This window comes from Zeugodacus cucurbitae, chromosome 5 (assembly GCF_028554725.1).
Source record: "Zeugodacus cucurbitae isolate PBARC_wt_2022May chromosome 5, idZeuCucr1.2, whole genome shotgun sequence".
NCBI lineage: Eukaryota > Metazoa > Arthropoda > Insecta > Diptera > Tephritidae > Zeugodacus > Zeugodacus cucurbitae.
The window spans coordinates 18,299,948-18,323,105 of NC_071670.1; the positions used below are offsets into that span (position 1 = coordinate 18,299,948).

Consider the following 23,158-nt stretch of genomic DNA (forward strand, 5'->3'; position numbering starts at 1 on the left):
TTTTTTAAATATACCTTAATCAAGAGTACGATCAGCAATGAGGATATGCCTAACATTACAAATGATTTTAAGAACCAGGCAGTCCAATGTAACCAGTTGTCCAGACCCATAATCTTCATCACTTCTTTCAGCTGTTTCTCCTTTTCGACTGTGATGTTCTGTAAAATTGAGTTAGTTTTACATGGTTTTATAAAATTTGTTTCCAGATTTCATGGAATAAATGATAGATACAGTTACTATCATGTCCTTATAACAACTCTAGGGAAATGTATATGTTCCCATCGGTTCTATGGAACGAAATTTCAGCTAATTGTAAATTCCCGAATATATTTAGGATGGTGTCAAAGTGACAGAGTGCAGTTACTTAAGCTCATAAATTAAGTATTTTACGGTATAAATATAATACTTACCTTTGTTATCGAGGTGCATGGATAAATGAAACTCAAAACCACTATCAAAGACAATATTGTCTCCAAAGCCTCTATTAATGGATCACTGATATATTTCGGATAGGGATAACGTTGCATTTCCACATAGGGCAAAGTCTCCTTATTGCCAGCCAACTTCAAGTAAGCCATTGAAAGTGCCTGTTGAACCGGTAGAAAACCCTCTCTTAGATAGCCCACCGGCAGACCGCCATCATCAGCATCCGGATTTCGCGGACCGGCAATATCAATAAGCGGAAATAACTTCGAAGTCAACCATGTCCAACCCAATGCACGTGTCGCTGTACGTAATTCACTTGGAAAACGTAAAGAAAACACAAAGTCACGTGGATAACTGGTGATGTTGCTTAGAGAATCGTCAAACTGAACGCCTGCCAAATAGTTATTGGTGGTAAAGGAGGTCTCCAAAGCGGTTGCATTCGGATACATCACATAACCTTCTAGATTCAAACTTTCGGTAGCCTCTATAATTATAGCCTCCAGAAATGTGTTGTTGGGCGAGAAGGCCAATTTATAGATGGGTTTATTGGCTCTACTCTTGGTGCTCAATGCTTCACTGTGGGATTATAATGTGTTTTTATTATACAAAAAATTTACATAATTCGAAATTTGTTAGTTCATAAAGCCCTTAGAGAATGTACATATACTTTTAAAAGGACAAACATTTTTATTTCACGCGCAATAACATACAGATATAAGCAAGCTACATAGATACATGCAGATCTTTGGCCACAAAAATTCGATTTTGTGAAATTTTGAGGTGAACACTGTAATAGTTTGCACAGCTGTATTAGATAGTAGTCCAGTGAAAAGGTGAAGACATATTTAAGTGAAGAAAACATATTTGTATGTAGATGACTGTAACGGACAATTCCGATTACATAGATTTAAGTCGACTTAAGTGGTTCTGCCCTATGACCATATCATTAATTAATATATAATTATGGTAATTTATTTAATAAAATTATAAATGAATGGATATCCAGATATATTATGAAGAGAACACATTTTAGAATATATACACTTTTTAGTTTAAAAATAGTTAGGTTCAGACCTAAGTAATATTTATATACTCCATAACTTTAATGACTTTAAGCTATTTGAATGATGGTTTTTATTTTACAAAGTAGATCCAATGCCAAAGCTCACCGCTGAAATGAGAAGTTCAAAGTTTGCACCACCTCACCGATGTATCTGAAAACTGCTGATGTCAGCCATTCTCAAAACCAAAAAAACATTTGTCAAGGCTGTATAGGCTTATTATAGGATGTATTTTAGATATATGTAAAAGATTTCATAGAGGTTTAGTTGTCAAACCAGAAGTCAAAGCTACTCATGTAGTTTAATTTTTCTCTAGTTAGGTTTAAGAAAAGACAAAGAAGGTGAAGTATGTATGTACAACGTTTTGAAGACTTAAGTTGGTTCTTTTGCTTTTTTTGTTTGTTTGTAAGTCATAAAACTAATCGAGTTAGATATAGGTTTATATATATCATAATGATCAGCGTGGCCCCGGCCCCAAGTAAGTTTTATGTGAATATCTCGCAAACCAATAAAGCTATATAAACCAAACATTGATATAATGGGATAATAGCCACGCCCACCTCCTAAACAAAGGTTAGGTTGAAAATTACTAAAAGTGCGTTAAATCATTAATGGAAAACGTCAGAAACGCTAAATTTTACAGAAGAAATTACAGAAGAAAGCCGCTCTAAGATTTTTTTACCAAATGGAAAATGGACGTGGCGTAGACCACTTATGGGTCAAAAACCATATCTCAAGAACTACTCGACCGATTACAATGAAATTCGGTACATAACACGGATGGAAAATTGTCGAACTCGGTTTACAATTACGACTACTTTCCATATAACTCAATTTTGAATTCCATCTGATTCCTTCACTTTATAATGTATACATAAGGAACCAACGAAGATAGCGGAATAAAACTTTACACAAATACTGTCGGACTATAACTTTTCAAGGCCCCGTTTATCGAACATGTTGTACTCAGCGCCTGAGGGTAATTTTTAACCGAGAATATGGGTAAATCTCTCAAATATTTTAATGTAATTCAAAGAGTATATTTTCTTTCTAATAGTGTGTCTCTGTTAAAAATTATTAAAATCGGGTCATAGCTTCTCCTAGCTCCCATATACCCAATTATAGGGTTTTCAAAAATACAGTGCGCTTAATTCCGCATATATTGGATAATATGTGAGATATCTTAGCAAAATTAAGTGACCTTGTAGTCCTGGATATAGTGTACCTTGGTGGTGAAAATGAGTTAAATCGGTTCAGGAATTACCTCAGCCCTCACACACTATATATGATGATTTTCGTTATTCTATTGGACTTTATGCCGAATATATGGATCAAATTTTGTGTTGTCTTAATAAAACTATATCAATAAATTGCGACAGTATAAAATGTTCGGTTGCACCCGAACTTAGCCTTTCCTTACTTGTTTATACTACATATATATAGCAAAACTACTGTAAAGACATTCATTCATATGTAGATAAGTAAATATTTAGTGAAAGTGTGGATAGGTTAAATTTCTTAATTCAGGTTAAAAATAAAACTTTTAAAGAGCAAGCAGCTGTGGTTTAATGTGCGTTTTTGCCAATTGGGTGTGATAATCGGTTAGTTACTTTTTTATTTATTTGAACATTTACCTGTCCCCTTTGTATAAACCCATAATTTGCTTCAATCGTCGAGCGTTTGCTAATTCTTCTCTGTTAAAATTTAATAGTAAAATAGAAGAAATAATAATATATTTATAAACAATGAATATAATTAGCGTTATAATGTAGTTGTTTTTTTTAAATTCAGGTAACTCTAATAAGAAAATAAAAACAAAAAATGCAATATTAATTTTAATTTATATTCCTAATTTATGTACTAAAAACTTTAAAGCCTTCATTGCAATGCGTGAAAACTTGCCTTTATATAGTCAAATATACACTGATGGCTAAAAAGATTGTGCATATAATGATATACAAAATAATTAAAAAAAAAATGGAATCAAAAAAACTAAAGTACTAATTAATTATGACTCTAAAGCAAAGGTTTCATAAACTATTGTAATATAAAACATAATTTTCTATTTTTCTTGAACTTGTAATTCTTGTTTAAAGTTTTCTTAGAAGTATAATTCTATCTTTTCGACAATTTTTTAACAATAACTGTTTATTATATTGCCGGCAAATAAATAGATGGGATTAAATCGATTTTTAAGAAATGTAGTCATTGCAGTAATTAATTACAAAACTATATTAAATTTACAATTTAATAAAACTGATTTGAAAAATTTAAGAAATTTAAAAATGTATAAATTTTTCGTTTTATTTCACATTATTTGTACACATTTTTAAAGCCGCGTAGTCTCATATTTAAATCCATACAACCAAAGGGTGTAGCCACTGTTTTTTTTTCAGCAACAAATAAAATATTCACGAACATTTATATCATAGATTGATATTCATTAATCGACTATTACATTTATGTATATTGTGTGGCTTTAGAATAATCTTATACGTGGTACTTTTGTACTATATAAAAATTTTATGTATGTAATACAATATTTAAAAATATCCATAATTCTTTTATAGCCACCAGTGTTCCCATTTACTTATTCCAAGCACATGGTTTATAATCACACTTTGATTTGTAAATGGTATGTAATATATAATAATTCCTTGCGTACGATTTAAATAAATACTGTAAATAAATTTCGGTAGTTTTGAAAGCCAATGAAGTACAGGACAAACAATAAATAGCATATAATTTTTTTCGCTGTCACATTTTCCACCAATTTTCGCACACAAAGCAAATTATTATTAATTTTTTATAAAGATATAAAATACAAACTACTACGCTACTCACTCGAAAACATCTAAATTAGAAATATTTAATGCCGGGTAGGTGGTCACATCCATTGTATCCACCTCCACCAGCACACGCACCAGCACCAATAGCAGTGAGAAAACGGCGGGTAAGACAAGTTCTACGCCCAGTTCTAGTTTGTGATTCCATTGTAGCGTCCAGTTTTTCCATAATAATAGTTTGAACTTCTCCCAATTGGTAACTTTCAGGTTACTGCTGGACGCATCCATTGCGTACAGCTCTTTGGTATTCTAATCACTAGTAAATATAAGGTTATAGTATAAACCGAGGCAGTAAATGCAGTGAGGTGACTTGTAACCGCTGAGTATTTTGAAACTTTTAATTTCTAAGCGTTGAGACTGAAAATAGTAAGTGAAAATTTTAGTTATAAAAGTCATCGTCAACGAGTATCACGCACAATCATAAATAAGGCAATAAAATTCATAATGTAATAAAGCTATTAATAACTGATATATGTATAGCCAACTGATATTTGCGGAACTGTTTGCGCGTTACAAAATTAATCTTTATTGAGTGATTTCATCGTGACAGTATTTTAAGAGAACATTAATTTCGAAAATATTAGCTTATTTATTATCGTAATCGAAAAAAATTGACGCTTAGTAAAGCTTCTGATATATAGGTAAAATCAGCACAAACTTTGAAACAAATTTCAAACCGCTCTATTTTTCTATTGTTTCAAAAATCGCTATGTAGAAATAGTAAAACCAAGCAACCAATTTAAAATGTATAGAACTAAGTTCTAAATTATGTTCTTGATATCCTATACAGTTCGTAACAATGTTTTTTTCATTGATATTTTCATAGATAGATCTCTTATTGTTCAAAGTTCATTTTTATTTTCAAATAATACCAGATTAATCATTTGATCTTCATAAAATCTTAACAAAGTCATAGTGAAATTTAGCCTCTATTTTACTATGAATTTATTGATACTTGCTTCAAAAAAAAAATAAAAAAAATTAAATTCTAATTTCCAAAAAAGTTGAAATATTTTATTTGGATTATTTTAATATGTATAGGTCTTCTTAGCCGAAAATGTCAAAAGGAATGAAAAAAGCAACCATTAGCAATAAATTGATTTTGTATTTGATCTACACGTTAGCTCATAGTAAATTCAAGTATCGTATGATTAGGGATGGCAACGATTAATCATTTGATTAAATTAATCGATTATTTTCATTCAATTTACGATTTAATTGCATCGAAACACCTTTTCTAATTACTCGACTATTACTCGAGTAATTGCAAAATAATCGCCAACAGCATTTTGAAATTTAATACATTTTATGTTCATCTAAGTTAGATACAAGGGTCGAAATTGCAAACGGTGTAAACATAGTTAAATTCTAATATGTCAACGTAGTTTAATATCAACAAATGAATGTCTGGTAACACTGCATTTACAGTTAAGTCAAACGCATTTTACGTTCAGTTGTTTAAAGAGCAATGGCGCCAGTTAAAAGCGAAGTGTGGACATTTTTTTAATAAAATAAGCAATAACTACGTTAAATGTCAACTTTGCTGTAAAAATTTAAAATTTTCTAATAACACATAAAATATGTTGCAGCATTTAAAATTAAAGCATGCAACTGTAGCCTGCAAATTGGTGGTAAGTTGGAGCAATCAGTATTACATTTTAAATTTCTTCTAGTTATATATAAATATATGTGTACAAATTAGACTCTGCAATCTAGGAGTAAAGGCAATGTTTCCCTAAGTGATGATGACACTGACACCATTTTGTGCACTCTAGTGCACAAAAGAAGGAGGAAGGACACCGATTTTACATATCCACAAGATGAATTGAGCTTTTATTTGAATTGTCAGGTATTAGAACTAAGTTGAAACACTATTTAGGCTTGGGAAGAAATGAAAACCGTTTACCCAAACTGTATGGACTTTCAAAAAAGTATTGTCATCTACTTGGTACCTCAGAACGAGCTGAGCGGCTTTTCTCAAAAGCGGGTGCAACTGCGACCGAAAAACGCAATCGTTTGACAACAAAACGTTTATCGAAATTGCTTTTTCTTCAAACTTGGTTGAACAGACTTCTAAATTTGCTTGACTTCAATGAATATATTTTCCTTTATGCTAAGACAAATGAATTTTTAATACGATATTTTAATTTTATTTCCGTTTTTGTTTTTGTGTATATACGAACACAATTTGAATGTCTGAAATAAGAATATAGTCTCCTATATTTTATTGGTTTTATTTTTACGCAAAGTTGCAAACATTGGAATTAATCGATTATTCGATTTTTTTACATTAATTGCAATTAATTGCAATTATTTTTTTATATCTTGCAATTAATAATTTGATTATTTAATCGATTAAAAATTTTTTTTTGCCATCCCTACGTATGATGAAAAAACTTGCTTCGCTACACTAGACAAAAGTGTACTTGAATCTTTGAACGCGATTATCTCGAAATCAAGTTTTTCCGATAACGTCGTTGCAGTGACTTATAGCGTTTTCTTTTCTCAAAAAATGTAACATTTTTTCTGCCCTGTACTCGGCTTATTACTTAATAGAAAGTCATTTTATTGTTCTTTTATCATGTAAAAAATGGAACACATTCAAAGAGGTAATGTAGCATGTGTATAATGTTGAAATATAAGAAGGCAGCATTTTCATCGAGAAAAGAAAACGCTATTAGTTTGCCGAAAGAATTTTCAACCGATTTCAATTTTTTTTTTTCAAATTTTCATATCAATGTTATGAGCTTTTCAATACACTTCATCAGTTGAAAAAAGTAGCATTTTTGACAAAATCGTCCCCGGTTGCAGAAACGAAATTTATTTGATTATATGCTTTCAGTTGAGCTGAAGGACTAAAATCGTAGTCACGACTAACCTCTTTGACAATTATTAGTAATATTTTATGTTCTTGAGCTGATTTTACAGATTAGATATTGTATTATGCAAGACGTATACCAAATAAATATGGCTACATATGTACCTCTACAGAAAATCTATATTTTCTCCATTTTCCCGCACCTCAACATAAATAACTCATTCAATTTGACTCAAGAAAATTCGAACATATGTTTTTTCAAGCTCGTCAATACGTTAACAATGTCGTTACAATTTGACATGTGTAAAAATAATATTTGCCGCGCTTTTCGACCTTTTGAAGGCTACCAGTAATTCACACCGTTTGCATTGCAAATCACCTTCTCCTTGACATTGTGGGCGGACAGAATCACCTTGACCTTCTTTACTGCACATTCATATAGAAAACACTCCCATAATTTTGAAATGGACACACGCCTTTGCTCATAGTCAAATGAGCGCAATCACGATATTTATTAGCTTTGCTCGATAAGAGAATGAACCATTACCAGTCGACAATTTGAATGAAGAGTGTGAGCGAACTGGATATGTTCACAGAAACGTATGCGAATTTATGGTTCCAACTAATGTCGAATCGGATTTTAGTTTCATATTATTCTTTATGTCCAATTTCAAACACATAGTTAATTTCCCCGACTTAAACCGTAAATATCCGATACGCAAGTGTGCCTTTTAAATTTTTGAAGTGAAAACTTCTTATGGCGCGTTGGGCACTTTTGTGGGTGAGCATTTTCAGCCGTTTTCGCGACAGATACTAAGCCTATAATAAAGCTATATAGAGCTATATAAACCAAACTTTCTGCAGTCACTAAAGAAAAACGTCAGAAACACTAAATTTTACATGAGAAATGGCAGATGGAAGCTGCACTCAGATTTTTTTACAAAATGGAAAATGGGCGTGGCGTCGCCCACTTATGGGTCAAAAACCATGGGCCTCATGCATAAAAACGAGTAAAAGCGCTGAGTTGAGGCATGTGAGCAATTGCTCGTAAGTCGAGTTCGATCAAACAGCAACAGCTTTTTCTAAATTTCGTATGCATAAAAATGAGTTCAAACAAATTGCAATTACTTGAGCAAAAGGAGATCAAACATCTAATTGTTATAGAAGTTCGAACGTGTCGTCAAGTGAAAGTGAAGTAGAAGTAGGATCAAATAATAATAATAAAATAGAAACTTACGACCTTTCTAAATTATTAGTAGAAAAACTAAAACAAACTAAATATTTGCTAGAAAAGGGTAAATTACCAAGCATTAAAAAAAAAAAAATACTATAAACATGTGTAAAAGAAATTGAGCAAAAATTAAATTAACAGGGAAAGCACTACGATCGGGTGTGACCGAACATTTTATACTCTCTAAATTGCGATTAATCATTTAATGTTATTCTATAACACACAATTTGACTCACATATTCGACATATATATGGTATAAAGTACATTCAAAGTTGGAAACCTTAATATTAGATATATGGGAGCTAGGTGAAGTTATGACCCGATTTAACCCATTTTTGTCACGGAGACATATTATTAGAAGAAAAATATTCCCTATAAATTTTAAACTTATGGTCCAATTTCGGTTTTTAGAAGGGCCACACTAAATATGTAGTAATTGTGCAAAGTTCTGTTCCGATATCTTCACTAGTGTTTACTTTATAGTAAACGATTCAGATTGACTTCACAACCGATTTGGCCTATTTTCACAACATATTATTGGGATGGCAGGAAATTAATATGAACCGAATTTCATTGGAATTGGAGGATTAGTTTCTGTGATAAGGTTTTGGACCCATAAGTGGTACCACACCCATTTAAAATTTTGTATACCATTTTAAGTGCAGCTCTTCTGTGCCATCTTTTTAATGAAATTTCTGGTGGTTTTCCTTACTGAATTAAAGCATTTTTAGTAGTTTTCAACATAACTTTTGTATAGGAGGTGGGCATGGTTATAATCCGATTAAAAGAAATGGTTGTAGAAAATTTGGTTGGTATAGCTTTAGTAGTTTACGAGATATGTACAAAAATAACCTAATTTACTTTCATAGCTTTATTTATGGCTTAGTTATGGCACTTTTTGCCTTTTCGGGGTCCGCCATTTTGTGGACGTGGCAGTGGTCCGATTTAGCCCACCTTCGAAAACAACTTTCCTATGGTGCCAAGAAACACGTGTACCAATTTTAAACAAGATATGTGACTATTTTTACTCAAGTTAGACGGACGGACGGACGGACAGAAAGACAGATATCCGGATTTGAACTCTACTCGTCACCCTGATCACTTTGGTATATATGTATAACTCTATATCTAACTCGTTTAGTTTGTGAACAAAACTATTATACTCTCGTAGCAACTTTGTGATTATACCAGTTTGGAATACAGGATCTGCACAAAATATTAAATTTAGTCAAATTTTATCAATGTTACTGAGGGCACCACTATGTTATTCTTCTGACTCCTCAAAAACGCGACTCCGAGTGTACGCGAGTCAACTATAAGGCAGCCTCAACAAAATTTGAGCAAGAGCTCACAAAAGAAAGCAAAAGCTTGTTTTTATGCATATGACAATGAGCACTAGCTCATCTAACTTCGTTCAAACTGAGCAAGATGAGATCAAACCGAAGCAGCGAGAAAAAGCAAACACATCAAATTTTATTATGCATACGACAAGCACCTTTTACTCAAAAAATCGAGTCCGAGCTCAAGCTCACGTTTTATGCATGAGGCCCCATATCTCATGAACTACTCGACCGATTTCAATGAAACTTGGTTTGTAATAGTTTCCTTACATTCCAATGATATGTTGTCAAAATAGCCAAATCGCTTCACAACCACGCCTACTTCCTATATACCAGAACTTTGAAGACGATCTGAATCGTTTACTTTACAATATATAAAGTAAGCACTAGTGAAGATATCGGTGCAGAACTTTGCACAAATACTATGTTTATAGTGTGGCAGTCCCATTCTAAAAAATCGCCGAAATTGGACCATAGGTTTTTAAGGCCCCATATATCGAACACGAGGACCTCGGTGCTTCTAACCTAATATTATGGTTTCCAACTTTCAATGGACTTTATACAATATATATGGCGAATATGTGGGTCAAATTGTGTATTATATAATATAAATAAAGTTAAATAATTAACTTCCGAGAGTATAAAATGTTCGGTTACACCCGAACTTAGCCCGTCCTTACTTGTTTATATTTATTTTATAAATGAATATTAAACGGAAAATTTCTTTATTTAAACCTTTCATTTGAGTTGTGTTGTTGCTATGGTATTGTGTTAAAAAACAAATCTAAAATGTTAATAGAATTAATAAAAAAATGTTGTAGTGCTTTTGTATACTATAATGTTATTATATTTTGTATACATTATTACAACTGCTGCTCGTCATCACATAAGTAAATTATTATTTTATTTGGTAAATTTTGTTACGTACATGATACATAAACAAATGCAACACGTTATTAAATAAAATCATCTAAAAAATGAGAACACGTGGGGTACATATATGTTTACAATAGTGTACAATACTATTGTATACGCATTGGTATATATCAGCTGTCTCTTTCTTCGGTTTTTTCTTACGCTAGCGTTTTAAAAGGCGCTGCATTTAAAGTTTGAAATTGATAAATTTTTACTAAATTACAGAAAATCTCGAAATTTTGGGAAATTAGGAAAATCAACTCTATGCTCATTTCAGCTAAGAATTAAAAATTATCGGAAAGCCGGAAAAGTAGGAAAACCTGAAAAATCGAAAATATACTCATTCTACTAGAGAATTTCACTAGGGACGTGATTCGATGATTGGAAAATCGCTAAAAATTATGGGACGCCGGAAAAGTAGGTAAACCCGAAAAATAGAAAATATACTCAATTTAGTAGAGAATTTCACTAGGGACGTGAATCGACGGTAGGAAAATCGCTAAAAATTATGGGAAAGCCGGAAAAGCAGGTAAACCCTTACACTTTTATTTTTGATTAAAAGAAAATACTCGATAGATGACTCCACTTATGAGGATGAAGTAGAAAAAAGAAAACAAAAAAGAAAAGAATATGATAATCGCTATAGAGAGAAACACCCACATAAGTCAGACTTGGCGAAACAAGCGAACAAAGATTATTGTAAACGATATATAGATAAACGAAGAACGTTAAATTTATTATCAAATGACCAAACGTTTGTACAACAAAGTGTACCTCCTCAAATCGCTGGTCCATCTACCAGAGATGTGCCTTATATACCTCAATTCTCATTGAAATTATGGATGAGAATTGATCAATTTTGCATTTACTATTTACTAATATTTACTCATTTAAATAAAACCACTTCCTTCGAATATAGTTTCTATATTATTATACTTCATGTCCATTCAAAAAGTGCACACATTGCTTTGAAAAAATTTATTTTTTTGGTACAATTTCTCATGTCGCGAGCGCACCTAAAAATTCTCACCCAAAAAAGTGCCCAACGCGCCATAAGTTCAAGTTTTCACTTCTGCCTGCACTCCCGGAGTGCAACCCCACTCGGTTTTTAATTATGTACTATAGGAACTTCAGTTCTTGACTCTATTATCCTTTTAACATAATCACCCTACAAAATAAACGATAACAAGTATTATAAAAGTGCACGCATACGGAACAGTTTTTAATCGTACAAATTAAAAATTTGTCCGAAACACCTACTATTACTTTTCTTCATTCATCAATAAGTCCATATAAATACATAATAACGCTATTTATTATACTCCAACTACATTATTGATTAATATTTAAATACAATATGAGTCTGCTGAGCTATTTGGAAGTTCTTTGACTTTTTCGTTTAGCGACCATTGCGATATCAGTTGACTACACGTGATAGCCAGATAAGTGGGCGATATACGAGTAACTACAAATATGTGTATGTATACTGAACAGCGATGCGAATAACGGTATTTCGGGATTACACATTTTTTTAAGCCAATGCGGCAATATTTGTTAACTTAAAATTAATAATCGAAATTCTTAAGATAACTCTCTTAATAACACTACACGACAAAATCGACTCTTTTTTGGTAGATGACCAAAAAATATTTTCAGGAGATTAAATCATAAATAAAAGGGGTGTATTCTTCGATGTTCGAAGTTAGCCTCCACAAGCAAAAAATTTTGATTCGACGTTCGAAATAAGGCTTTAAAAAATAATATTAATTACAGGATATACCCACTTAAAAATCCAAAATATCCACATTTTCCTCTTAATTCAATGGTGTATAAAACTTTAGGTCAAGCTGGTGTTCCCGACCTCTTTTTCATATTTCTGCGGTTAACTATGCAAATCAGCTGATTTGTCATTTTCGTTTAAGTTTAAACATCACTAATACGTTATTCTACGAGAAATATTTGAAAAGTCCAACACACTTTTCAGATCAGTGAAGAAATCATAACTCGGTAATATATTAAATCCCGCTCACTTAAGAATTTTCTTCCGTTCGAAAATCTTTGCTTTTAGTTTTATAGGAAAATATTATTTTTTTGTATGTCAATATTCTTAGATCTCGATAACCTAAAAATAAGTTATGGTGTTAACACTGTTTCAGGATTCCAGTCACTAACCCAATATGACAGTTTCTTGTGTATAGATTGAGTCTGAAACTTTGAACTTGTCGATTATAGATTATTTATGACTAACAACTACAATTGAATCCTTGGCAAACGTTCATTCAGGTGCAAGTTCACAGATAATGAGAATTTCTTTCAACACATATGTAAATACCATATATACAAAGTAAATGCATATATCTGTATATGAATACGTGGATATTAAGACCTTCCTTCCAGTATATAGATACTACATTAGGGACAGTGTTGAATGCAAAGAATACCAAAAAGAGAGTGTACAAATTGCAAAGACTCGTAAAAATTGCAATAAAGATATACATTTTGTTACATAACAGTAATAAATGACTTTGAAGTGCACTCTTCATCATTAATATTATTGGTGGTTTAATATATTATTTTATGAACTAACTATGGATAATTTTATGTGCCTTGCAGTCTATTATTTTTTTACAAGGACGGAAAAACCCTGGATTCTAAGACCAAATTATATCTTCGGAGAGTAGCAAGCACTTTGAATAATATTAATACAGGTATCCAGAAAACTTGTTTAAGGGGTTGGGCCAGTTTATATCCCTCAAAATAGACATAATTTTGCCATTTTTGGGAGTAAGAAGAAAATACTTAAATTTCTCTCTTCCAGGATTTATATATTGACATTTGACGATGTCTTCTACGACTGACGTTGATTCTAGAATCTCGCAGATATGCTTCCTTCCTCACAAAATTATTACTAACCACCTTAATATGCCTGTTCAACATTATATATATGTATGTATATACAAAAACATGCATAAGTTGCGTGTGCGAAAAACAATACCCTGCTGGAAATTTTTAGTTAATAAGCGTGCCATTGTGGTTAACTTACTGGCACAATTTTTGAAAAAAATAATTCAAAGATATATAATTTCTCATTTAAGTGTTTTTTACTGGAAGATTTATATTGAAATTAAATATAATCAAAATCTGGACTAGTTTGCTTTTATTTTTTCGAAAATTTATATCCACATTTTGGATTTTTGAGTCGCTATATCCTGTAATTAATAATATTTTTAAAGGGTATTTTTCGAACTTCGAAGGCAAATATTTCGATATTGGAGGCTAACTTCAAAAAAATCATAGAGCACACACTTTTAACTTATGACTAAATCTCCCGGAAAAAGTTAGTTTGCTTTTATACCCAGCCGAGGTTTATACAGTGTTATGAAATGATTTATAGAATTTTTCATGAAAAAATTGTTTTACCAAATATATTAATTTCACATTATCAACCCTATGATATCATTAATGTTTTTAGACTTGTTATTATTTTATTAGCAAAATACCTTAAAACTTTTACACTTTTTGGAATATTTTTTATTCAAAATAGGGTTTCCTGCATTTCGAACAGTCGAAATATTTCGGCAAAAAAGAATAAATTCCAATGCATATCTGTATTGTTTTTAAATTTGATTTCTAAGTACGAACATTCGATTCCTAATGTTTTTAGCATCAATTTAAATGTTTCCGAAACAGAAAGAAATAGCTCGACTTGGTATACATATGCATATGCGATATGTTCAACAATAACGGTAATATTCGCCTTTAATTCTCCACATTCGATATTATGCACTTATGCCAGCAATTCTTGAAATCGTGGAAATACTTCTCAAACACGATTTTTGGGATAGGCTTTGGCTCTTGCAGCGATTTCTCTTATTCTTGTAAAACGATAGTCCTCTCAGGTTCTCTTTCTTTTTTGAAAAAGGAAAAAGTCACTCGGAGTTATGTTCGGCGCGTATTTTAGTTGGGGCATCATTACAGTATTAGTTTTGACCAAGCAAAAAACCAGTGAAATTTCAAATTTGGCAATTCCCGTTATTTTTTTTTTAATTTTATTTTTTTTTTAATTTCACTGGAAAAATAATACATTTGTTGTTGTAAGTACAAATTTCACCATTCCTAACACATTTTATTTTCCTACAGGTTAGTCATACCTTCACAAACTTCGAATTAAATGTATGTAATCCGTAATCAACATTGTACATTCATCATCTATCAATTCTACAAACATACATTATATATATGTATGACTTAGACAGTACACACATGCATATAGCATGAGAAAATAATAAAATTTCATTTAATTATTGTGCGATACCATCGCATACTTGCAACATTTATTTGTACGTATGTATGTATGTACACAAGTCTAACGCGCTTTTATTCTGTCGTTAAAAAATACATACACACGTTTAGACTACTAACTTCTGTACACATGCATTGATCGGATAACAATTATTTTCACACACACAAGCCTCTACACCTACAAATGTAAACACTATCGAACGCACTGCATATTAAAAACTAACGCGCGCCGTGGCTGGCTATTCAATACATACTGAATCGGCAAAGTAGAATTTTCGCAAATTTATAATTCCTATTTTCGTCCAACGGTTTGCATGTAATAAAAACATAAACAAATAATTGAGTCACATGTGTCCGTTCTTCAGTTGTATAAGAATTCATCTATTCCCCAAAGTGGAACAAAGATATCTTGTTCGACGTCAACTTCGAACAAAATACCAACTTCCCGGCTGATTAGCTGTCTACCATAATGTAATCATATCGCCCATGCATGACATGGCAAAATTTAAAGTTGTCAGTTATATTATACATATATTAGCGCGTTAGTTTATAGCTTTATTTCTTTACTTTTACAGCAGCTTACTATCAGAACCAACCAAAAAATAGTCTTATGAAATCCACTAAATTAAGCATTTTTTATAGGAGTAAGTGAAATTATCGATCAGTTTATACCATTTTAAATAACTAGAAAGTAATTGTTACACAGAGTATACAAGTTTTGTTCAAATAACGGTACATAATTATGTACTAGCAGACCCGGCCACACGTTGCTGTGGCTAAGGTATACATTAAATTAAGTTGGTCCAATCTTGGCTTCGGCGACGATATTGATTACTCGAGGTCGATTTATGTTACGCAGCATGATGACAACTCACACTATTTTTAATTGCAAAGTGAGTGGTGATAGTACAGGCAATTTTAAATAGTTTGGAATAATTGACTACGTCATCCTGGTTTGTAGCTGTGTCAACTCTCCTGGACCGAAATTCTAAATTGTCGCATTAAGATCATCGATATCTTTGTTTTTTTACCACCAATATAGGTCATTCAATCATTCATTTATGGTTATCATATTGAGGTTTCATGTCAGGAAATCTTCTCTTCCAAGCCAATGAAGTGACAGAAATATGATGGAAATGCTATTAATCCATCGAGGTGTCAACTGCCAACTACTTCTACAATCGCAATTTGATATTGTTGCAAAAACACTCATATGTTAGTTGTTAATTGGCGATTCTTTATGTATCGCCACATATTAAATGACTTTAGGCATGCGATTAGCCCGTCAGTAACAGTTGATCCAGGAATAATTGGAAGAGTCCGGCGTAAATCACCTGTTAACAGAATCCTGGCTCCACCAAAAACATTTATCGACAATCAAGATCTTTTAAAGTCCTGTGCAGTACCTGCAGCGACTTCTTGAATATTTGGAAAATCTTCGTTATAGTGCTATTTTTAGCGATTTTGCCGACTGGTGTTTCGTTCATTTGCAATTTAGGAGTAATTTCAAGGCCGAATGTGCCGTTTGTTTGCCTACTAACAGGTGCCTATTCCCGTTAACCTTGGAAACCTTGCAACCTTGGTGAAAATGAGTGAAATTGGTTCTGGAATTACATCAGCCCTCATATACTATATATGATGATTTTCTATTGGACTTTATGCCGAATATATAGGTCATATTGTGTGTTATCTTAATAAAATTACAGCAATAAATTGCGAGAGTGTAAAATGTTCGGTTGGACGTGAACTTAGCCTTCCCTTATTTTTTACAAATTGTTTTGGGCTATCGACACAACCTTATACAATTGAACAATAACAATAATATTTTAACAAAGCAACAATGACAACTTTCAAAATATTATTTTTTTGTTTTCTCCTTTTATATTTTTCTTGTCAACTCGAATTAAATTCTCTTATTGATATCTTCCTCGCAATTTTTCCATATTTACTCACTTTATAATCTTTTTCTGGCCTTCCACGAATATTTCAAGACTAAAATTAGCCAGATCGGTTTGAACTTCAACAACCAATAACTTCTCTATTTTAAAAAAATTTTAATTTTCTTCGCGGAAAATTAAAAAAATTTAGGGATGGACCACCCTTAACATTTAGGAGGATGAAAAATAGATGTTGTCCGATTCTCCACCCTAGCCGATATGCACGCTAAGATTCACGAAAATCGGTCGAGCGGTTTCTGAGGAGTTCAATAACGTACACCGTGACACGAGAATTTTATATATTAGATAAAGATCTCAAGAAATACTGAAATATAAATTTAGCCAGTGTATGAAGGCAACACGGATATCTGCAGAAAGAATTGAGATATCTTGTATCAAATTGAGCAATATTGATGGAATTGAGCAGCAGGATGAATAACATTTTAAATTTTTTAGTTTGAATTGAATTGGTTAGAAAGGAATAAACTTGCATTTCCTAGTGCTAGTTTAAACATCAAATTTGTGATTTCGAAAAAAATTCGAATCGAATATTATTGTATGTCTGTCTATATACAATTGAACCACAAGATAGGTTGTTATTATATGTAGAAAATTTAATAAGCATTACAGCCACGTATTTGAAAGTGCTGTATTTCTGAAGCCGACATATTGACTCATACTAAAAAAATTTCCTTAGTCACGTTTCTTAAAGATAAATGTATGTACATATGTATATACACGTTTATCGTACTTGTAAAATCAAAACTTTACTTGACTTGATAATCTCCTATATAGCGGATTTCTTCAATACTATTAATATATTACAATAAAGTATTACGATAAGTACATATGTATATAAAAAGTATTTTATGTGAGGTAAACAGTTTCCGATAATTATGGAAAGGGTTTATAATCCCTCTCCATATTTTATATAAAGCTTGAATTGATTTTTTCACTAACTCATATTGTACATATGGTTGACTTGAAACTTGAAACTAGTAAAAATGTTCTTTATAGCACTTATGGGTAAAATTGCGGATATAGATATTATTTTTAAATGAAGGATGTGCTTTAAAAATTTTGCATAATTAATATGCAATAATAACCTTCTTTCAATATAATTAAGTAAATTTTTTGAGAAACAAACAAAACAAAAAAGTTTTAATCGTTTTTTTGCCAATTTCTAGCACTCCCTAACACTTTAAGAACGTTTTCTTCTTATAACTTTTAGTAACATATTTTCAAGGACCTTATTTAGCTTCCTCGGCATTTCTAACAATTTAATAATTTTAATACACACTATAGAAGAGCTTAGTCCACATCACTTTCATAAAACAATATTTCAAAAGCTTACGAAAAAGAAACAGCTTTTAAAATCAAAACAACTTTTTATTCATACGAAATTTGTCAAAAAATACTTTTTTTTTAATATTTAATAAACCACACATACTTTTAATATACAGTATTAGTTACTGTGTAGATTAGATTAATTATGGCTGTATAGGATGTGAATTATCCTATTTGAAGTGTTTTCAGCCAATTTTCAAGGACATACTTCGTACATATGTATGTCTACCAATTTTCGGTTTGCTCCACAAATGTAATTACCTTTTTCTGTTTTTCTTCCAATCCAACTTTTTTTGACAATCAGTTCAATCAACTATTTTATCGTTTGCTTTGCATACACTCCTTCGTAAATTCACTACTTAAAGACTATATACTTTAAGCACAATATTATCTTTTATTTACAATTCTTGCCAATTCAGCAATTAATGTTCGCCGCTGCCAACACGTTTGTTTTTACTTTCCACTTCGTGTTTATTTTGTTTTGGTAATATGAATACGTCAGACTGTCAAAGCGAAAAATAAAATCCCGACATATTATACAAATATGTATGTATGTATTTATATATTTATTTATTTATGTATGAGGTGTAGAAATGCAACGCGAAATGTCAAAATGCTTGTGAATCAGTCTTGCAACACGAAATCAAAGTATAAATAAATTAGATACTTAGATTACTTTTATAATATATTTATGTATATTATTTTTGAAATGAACACTTGTATGAATATTCAGTCGCTACACAAGTAGTTTGATCAACTATTTTTGTAGACGGATTGCCGAAAGACGGCACAACTGACCGGCACTACACTCGGAAGCGCACTGAACTATTTTCCTAGCAGAAGTTCTAACCAACGTGGTCATAAAATTGAAGGCGAACTGATGTCATTTTGAAAATCCCATACATACGTACAATATGTGAATATATGCTAACATACAGACGTTTTTAAACCTAAATAAGCTCTAACGGAGACAAAACACTACTAAGTACTCATGTGCTTGTAGAACTTTGAGAGCGCCATTACCAAGGTCGGCTATGAGAGAATCAGTGCCAATGTTAGTGGAGACACACGTGTACGTCATACATTGAGATAGTTTCATATGGTTGTATGTCAGCCAATCAGCTGATTGTTACACTCTTTTGGCCCGTATATGGTGACTAGAGCTTTCGAGGCTGTTGGAGAAAAGTTGCACGCCGCACTTTTGGCGCTCTACACATTGCATTGTTTGGTATGTGGCGCTAGTCACTCAAATGCAATATGCATTTCTAGAAATATTTATGTGATTTTATATGTCTCTATGTACATACATACATACATAGATATGTGTATATTTATATAAAAATAACCTTGAGTGCACTTTTGCGCAGCGACTCTCAATTTGTTTACGTTTGAAGTAATAGAAGGAAATGGATTGGGTGCGTCTTTCGGCATTAGAAAAATTATTTTTATAAATAGTAGATACATACATACACATATGTATTTTTGTAGCTAAGTGAGAATGCAGTTTTGGCATATTCATGCGTTCTATGGAATTTCATAATATTTTTATGCATGTGTGTATATATGTACATTCATTCATACATTTAAACTACAATTAAGCGCTGTTTTAATTAATTGACAGTTTCCAAATAGCAACAGCAAATCAATAAGAACTAAAAAGTTTTCCTAACTCATAATTTTCGTACGATGGAACAGCTAAGCTTCTTCTTTATCAGAAGAGTCTAAAAGAGCCGAAACCTTTCGTTTTATTCCTTAATTTCTAAGCAAAGTCAAAGTGGTGTTAATAAAAAGTCAGTTTACCTATTTTGAGTAACACAATATGTGGAGCTCTATGTATCTGATGAAGAAATTCAGAGAAATGGTAACCATTTCTCGTTAAAATTTTCATGTGATTGGGTTGGGTCGAAATTTGGCCTCATTTAGTCGCAACCAAGAGCTAAATCACCATACCAAATTTCATCAAAGTCCGTTCAGCCGTTTATGCTTGAAAGAGTAACAGACAGACAGAGTTACTTTCGCATTTATAATATTAATATGGATTAATAAAAGAACAAAGTCGATTTCCATGATATACTGTTTCCTCATATCAATCAACGAACAGACCCAGCAGCTATAGAGTTTTAGTCATTCCGTTTATAGCGATTATCTGCACCTACATTTTTTCAACGTTGTATAACGAAATCTTGATTATTCGATATTTTATTTATTGTAGCAGTCGGACATCGATCAATGTCAATCCAGCGAATAAAGTTCGGTCTTGAAAGACTTATTTTAGAATCAATCAAACGTTCGCTATTTTATTAAACGAATATTAGTCGGAAAAGTTCTGACAAAAATATATACATACGTTTGTACAGTACATACAGTATAAGATGCGGTGAGATTGTTTAATACTACACTCTTTTATTGACTAAAATCTTATTTTTATGTCATTATGTCGATTAGCCGTCGAGATCAAAGTTAGGCCAAAGACTTTTTACACATATGTATATACATATTTGTATATAGTCTTTTATTTACTCCGATTGTAAACAGATTAAACTGTTTTTTTTTTTTAATTATTTATGATTATTTATCGCAGACTATTCATAAACATGCTAATAAATATTCATATCATAAAAGTTGCAATTCGTAATGGAGCTTTTAAAAAGTGGTAGAAAACTGCATTTTGTTCTCCAGACTTATATATTCAAATCAAAATATAGCACGTACATATATGCATTCACATACAGCCATACATACACACATAAAACGTGGTACGCCGCAGAAATAAAACAATAAAATTATTTGATTAGCTATTCACTGCAATATTTATAAAACGTATCGAACGTATTGCCAATCTCATAAATAAACGCATCATATAATGTTTTTTTTTTCAAAAGTTGCAGTTATTAAGCATATGGAAGCAAATAAAATATGTGTATATAACTGTATATTGGCAGTCTGGCTGTCGAGGTATAGCCAAATAAAGGAATTAATTGAGGCAAACCTATCAATTATAGTTTCATGAGTATGAAAATATTAAAGAAACTTATAGAAAAGGAAACTTGCCGCGTTTCTCAAAATTAGAAATGTGCCCACTTTAGAATTGTCAACAACTAACTCTCTTAAAATTAGCTTGTTATTTGTTTTATGCCTTCCAAAAATTAAATAATATCTATACTACTATTATAAAGAGGAAAGATTTGTATGTATGTTTGTAATGAATAAACTCAAAAACTACTGTGCCGATTTCAAAAATTCTTTCACCATTGAAAAGATACACTCACCCCGAGTAACATAGGCTATATTTATTGCTAGAATCTCATTTTTCTGGAAATAGTTCACAGGTGAGGGTTTCGGTTAATAATATACAAGCTCGCACTAGGGCGTCGAGCTCTGAGCGTTCCCAACGCCTTCATAATCAGAGTGAAAGACAATGGATACCAAAGACTAGAGGTCGTAATCAAGTTTTAGCTCATCTATAATATAAAAATTAATCGCAAAATGTGTTGCTAAGCGCATAACTCGAGAACCGCTGAACCGATTTCGCAAATTCTTTGTTTAGAATGTTTTTAGAGGTACCGGGATGGTTCTTACGGAGAGAAAAATTAGAAAAATTGCTTGAAAAAGTCTTAAATCCACAATTTCCCTAATCACCCATACAAACAATTTGTGTCGTTAGTCTCGAAAAAAGTCGAGAAGGGTCAAACCGTTCTGGCTAATTTTAGTTTTGAAATATTTATGGAAGGCCAGGGAAGGATTAGAAAGTAAGTATATATCGAAAAATTGTGAGGAAGATAACAAGAAAATGATTTTATTTGAATTGACAACAAAATTATAAAAAAACACAAAACAAAAAATAATAATATTTTGAAAGTTGTCATTGTTGCTTTGTTAAAATATTTTTATCATTGTTCAATTGTATAAGGCTGTGTCGATAGCCCAAAACAATTTGTAACAAGTAGGGAAAGGCAACCGATCATTTTATACTCTTGCAATTTATTCATGTAATTTTATTACACACAATTTGAAATAAAGTCCAATAGAATACCGAAAATCAGCATATATAGTATATGAGGGTTGAGGTAATTCCTGAACCGATTTCACCCATTTTCAACGCACGGTTATAATGGGAAAAACGGCAATTCGGCCTTGAAACTACTCCTAAATTGCAAATCATCGAAACACCAGTCTGCAAAATCGCCAAAAAACAGAGCTATAAAGAAGATTTTCCAGATATTCAAGTCGCTGGAGGTACTGCACAGGACTTTAAAAGATTTACGCGACAACGAAAATATTTTTGGTGAAGCCATGATTCTGTGGGCAGGTGATTTTCGCCAGACTATTCCTGGATCAACTGTTGCTGACGAACTAATCACATTCCTAAAATCATCTAATTTGTGGCACACATAAAGAATCGCCAATTAACAAATAACATACGAGTGTTTTTCCAACTATGATATTGTTGCTGCGATTGTAGAAATAGTTGCAAATGGTTGACACCTCGATGGATTAATAACATTTTTAACGGGTTTCTGTCACTTCATGGTCTCGAAAGAGGAGCTTATTCATCGTGTTTTTTCTGACATGAAACCATAATATAATAAACATAAATGGCTGATTGAATGACCTATATTGGTGGTAAAAAAACAAGGATCTCTTTGATCTTATTGCGACAATTTAGAATTTCGTTAAAGGAGAATTGACACAGCTACAAACCAGGATGACGTATTCAATTATCCCACAGACTATTTTAAATTGCTGGACTATCCCCACTCACATGCAATTAAAAGTAGTGTGAGTTGTCATCATGCTGCGTAACATAAATCAACATCAAACTTTGCAAAAGAACAAGATTGGCTGTGAAGAAGGTAATCAATATCGTCACCAAAGCCAAGATAAAGCCAACTATGAAATTTGGTCATTTGTTACTTTCTTCAATATACGATTAA

General features: G+C 31.9%; 1 protein-coding gene across 5 annotated transcripts in view; it reads right to left on the reverse strand.

The window, feature by feature from the left end:
- LOC105218935 (phospholipid-transporting ATPase ABCA3) overlaps nt 1–23,158 on the reverse strand; it is a 48,446-nt gene that overhangs the window by 8,692 nt on the left and 16,596 nt on the right. For 2 of the 5 annotated variants that reach the window (XM_011194809.3, XM_054232215.1), the window contains exons 2-5: nt 4,332–4,690; nt 3,122–3,181; nt 411–1,002; nt 15–158 (exon numbers count right to left, since the gene is read on the reverse strand). In XM_011194809.3, the coding sequence (XP_011193111.2) occupies nt 15–158; nt 411–1,002; nt 3,122–3,181; nt 4,332–4,561 (1,026 nt within the window). In that variant the 5' untranslated portion in view covers nt 4,562–4,690. Of the gene's footprint in view, nt 1–14; nt 159–410; nt 1,003–3,121; nt 3,182–4,331; nt 4,691–18,485; nt 19,359–23,158 lie in introns of those variants that run through there. The other 3 variants (XM_054232213.1, XM_011194808.3, XM_054232214.1) reach the window with 3 other exon arrangements.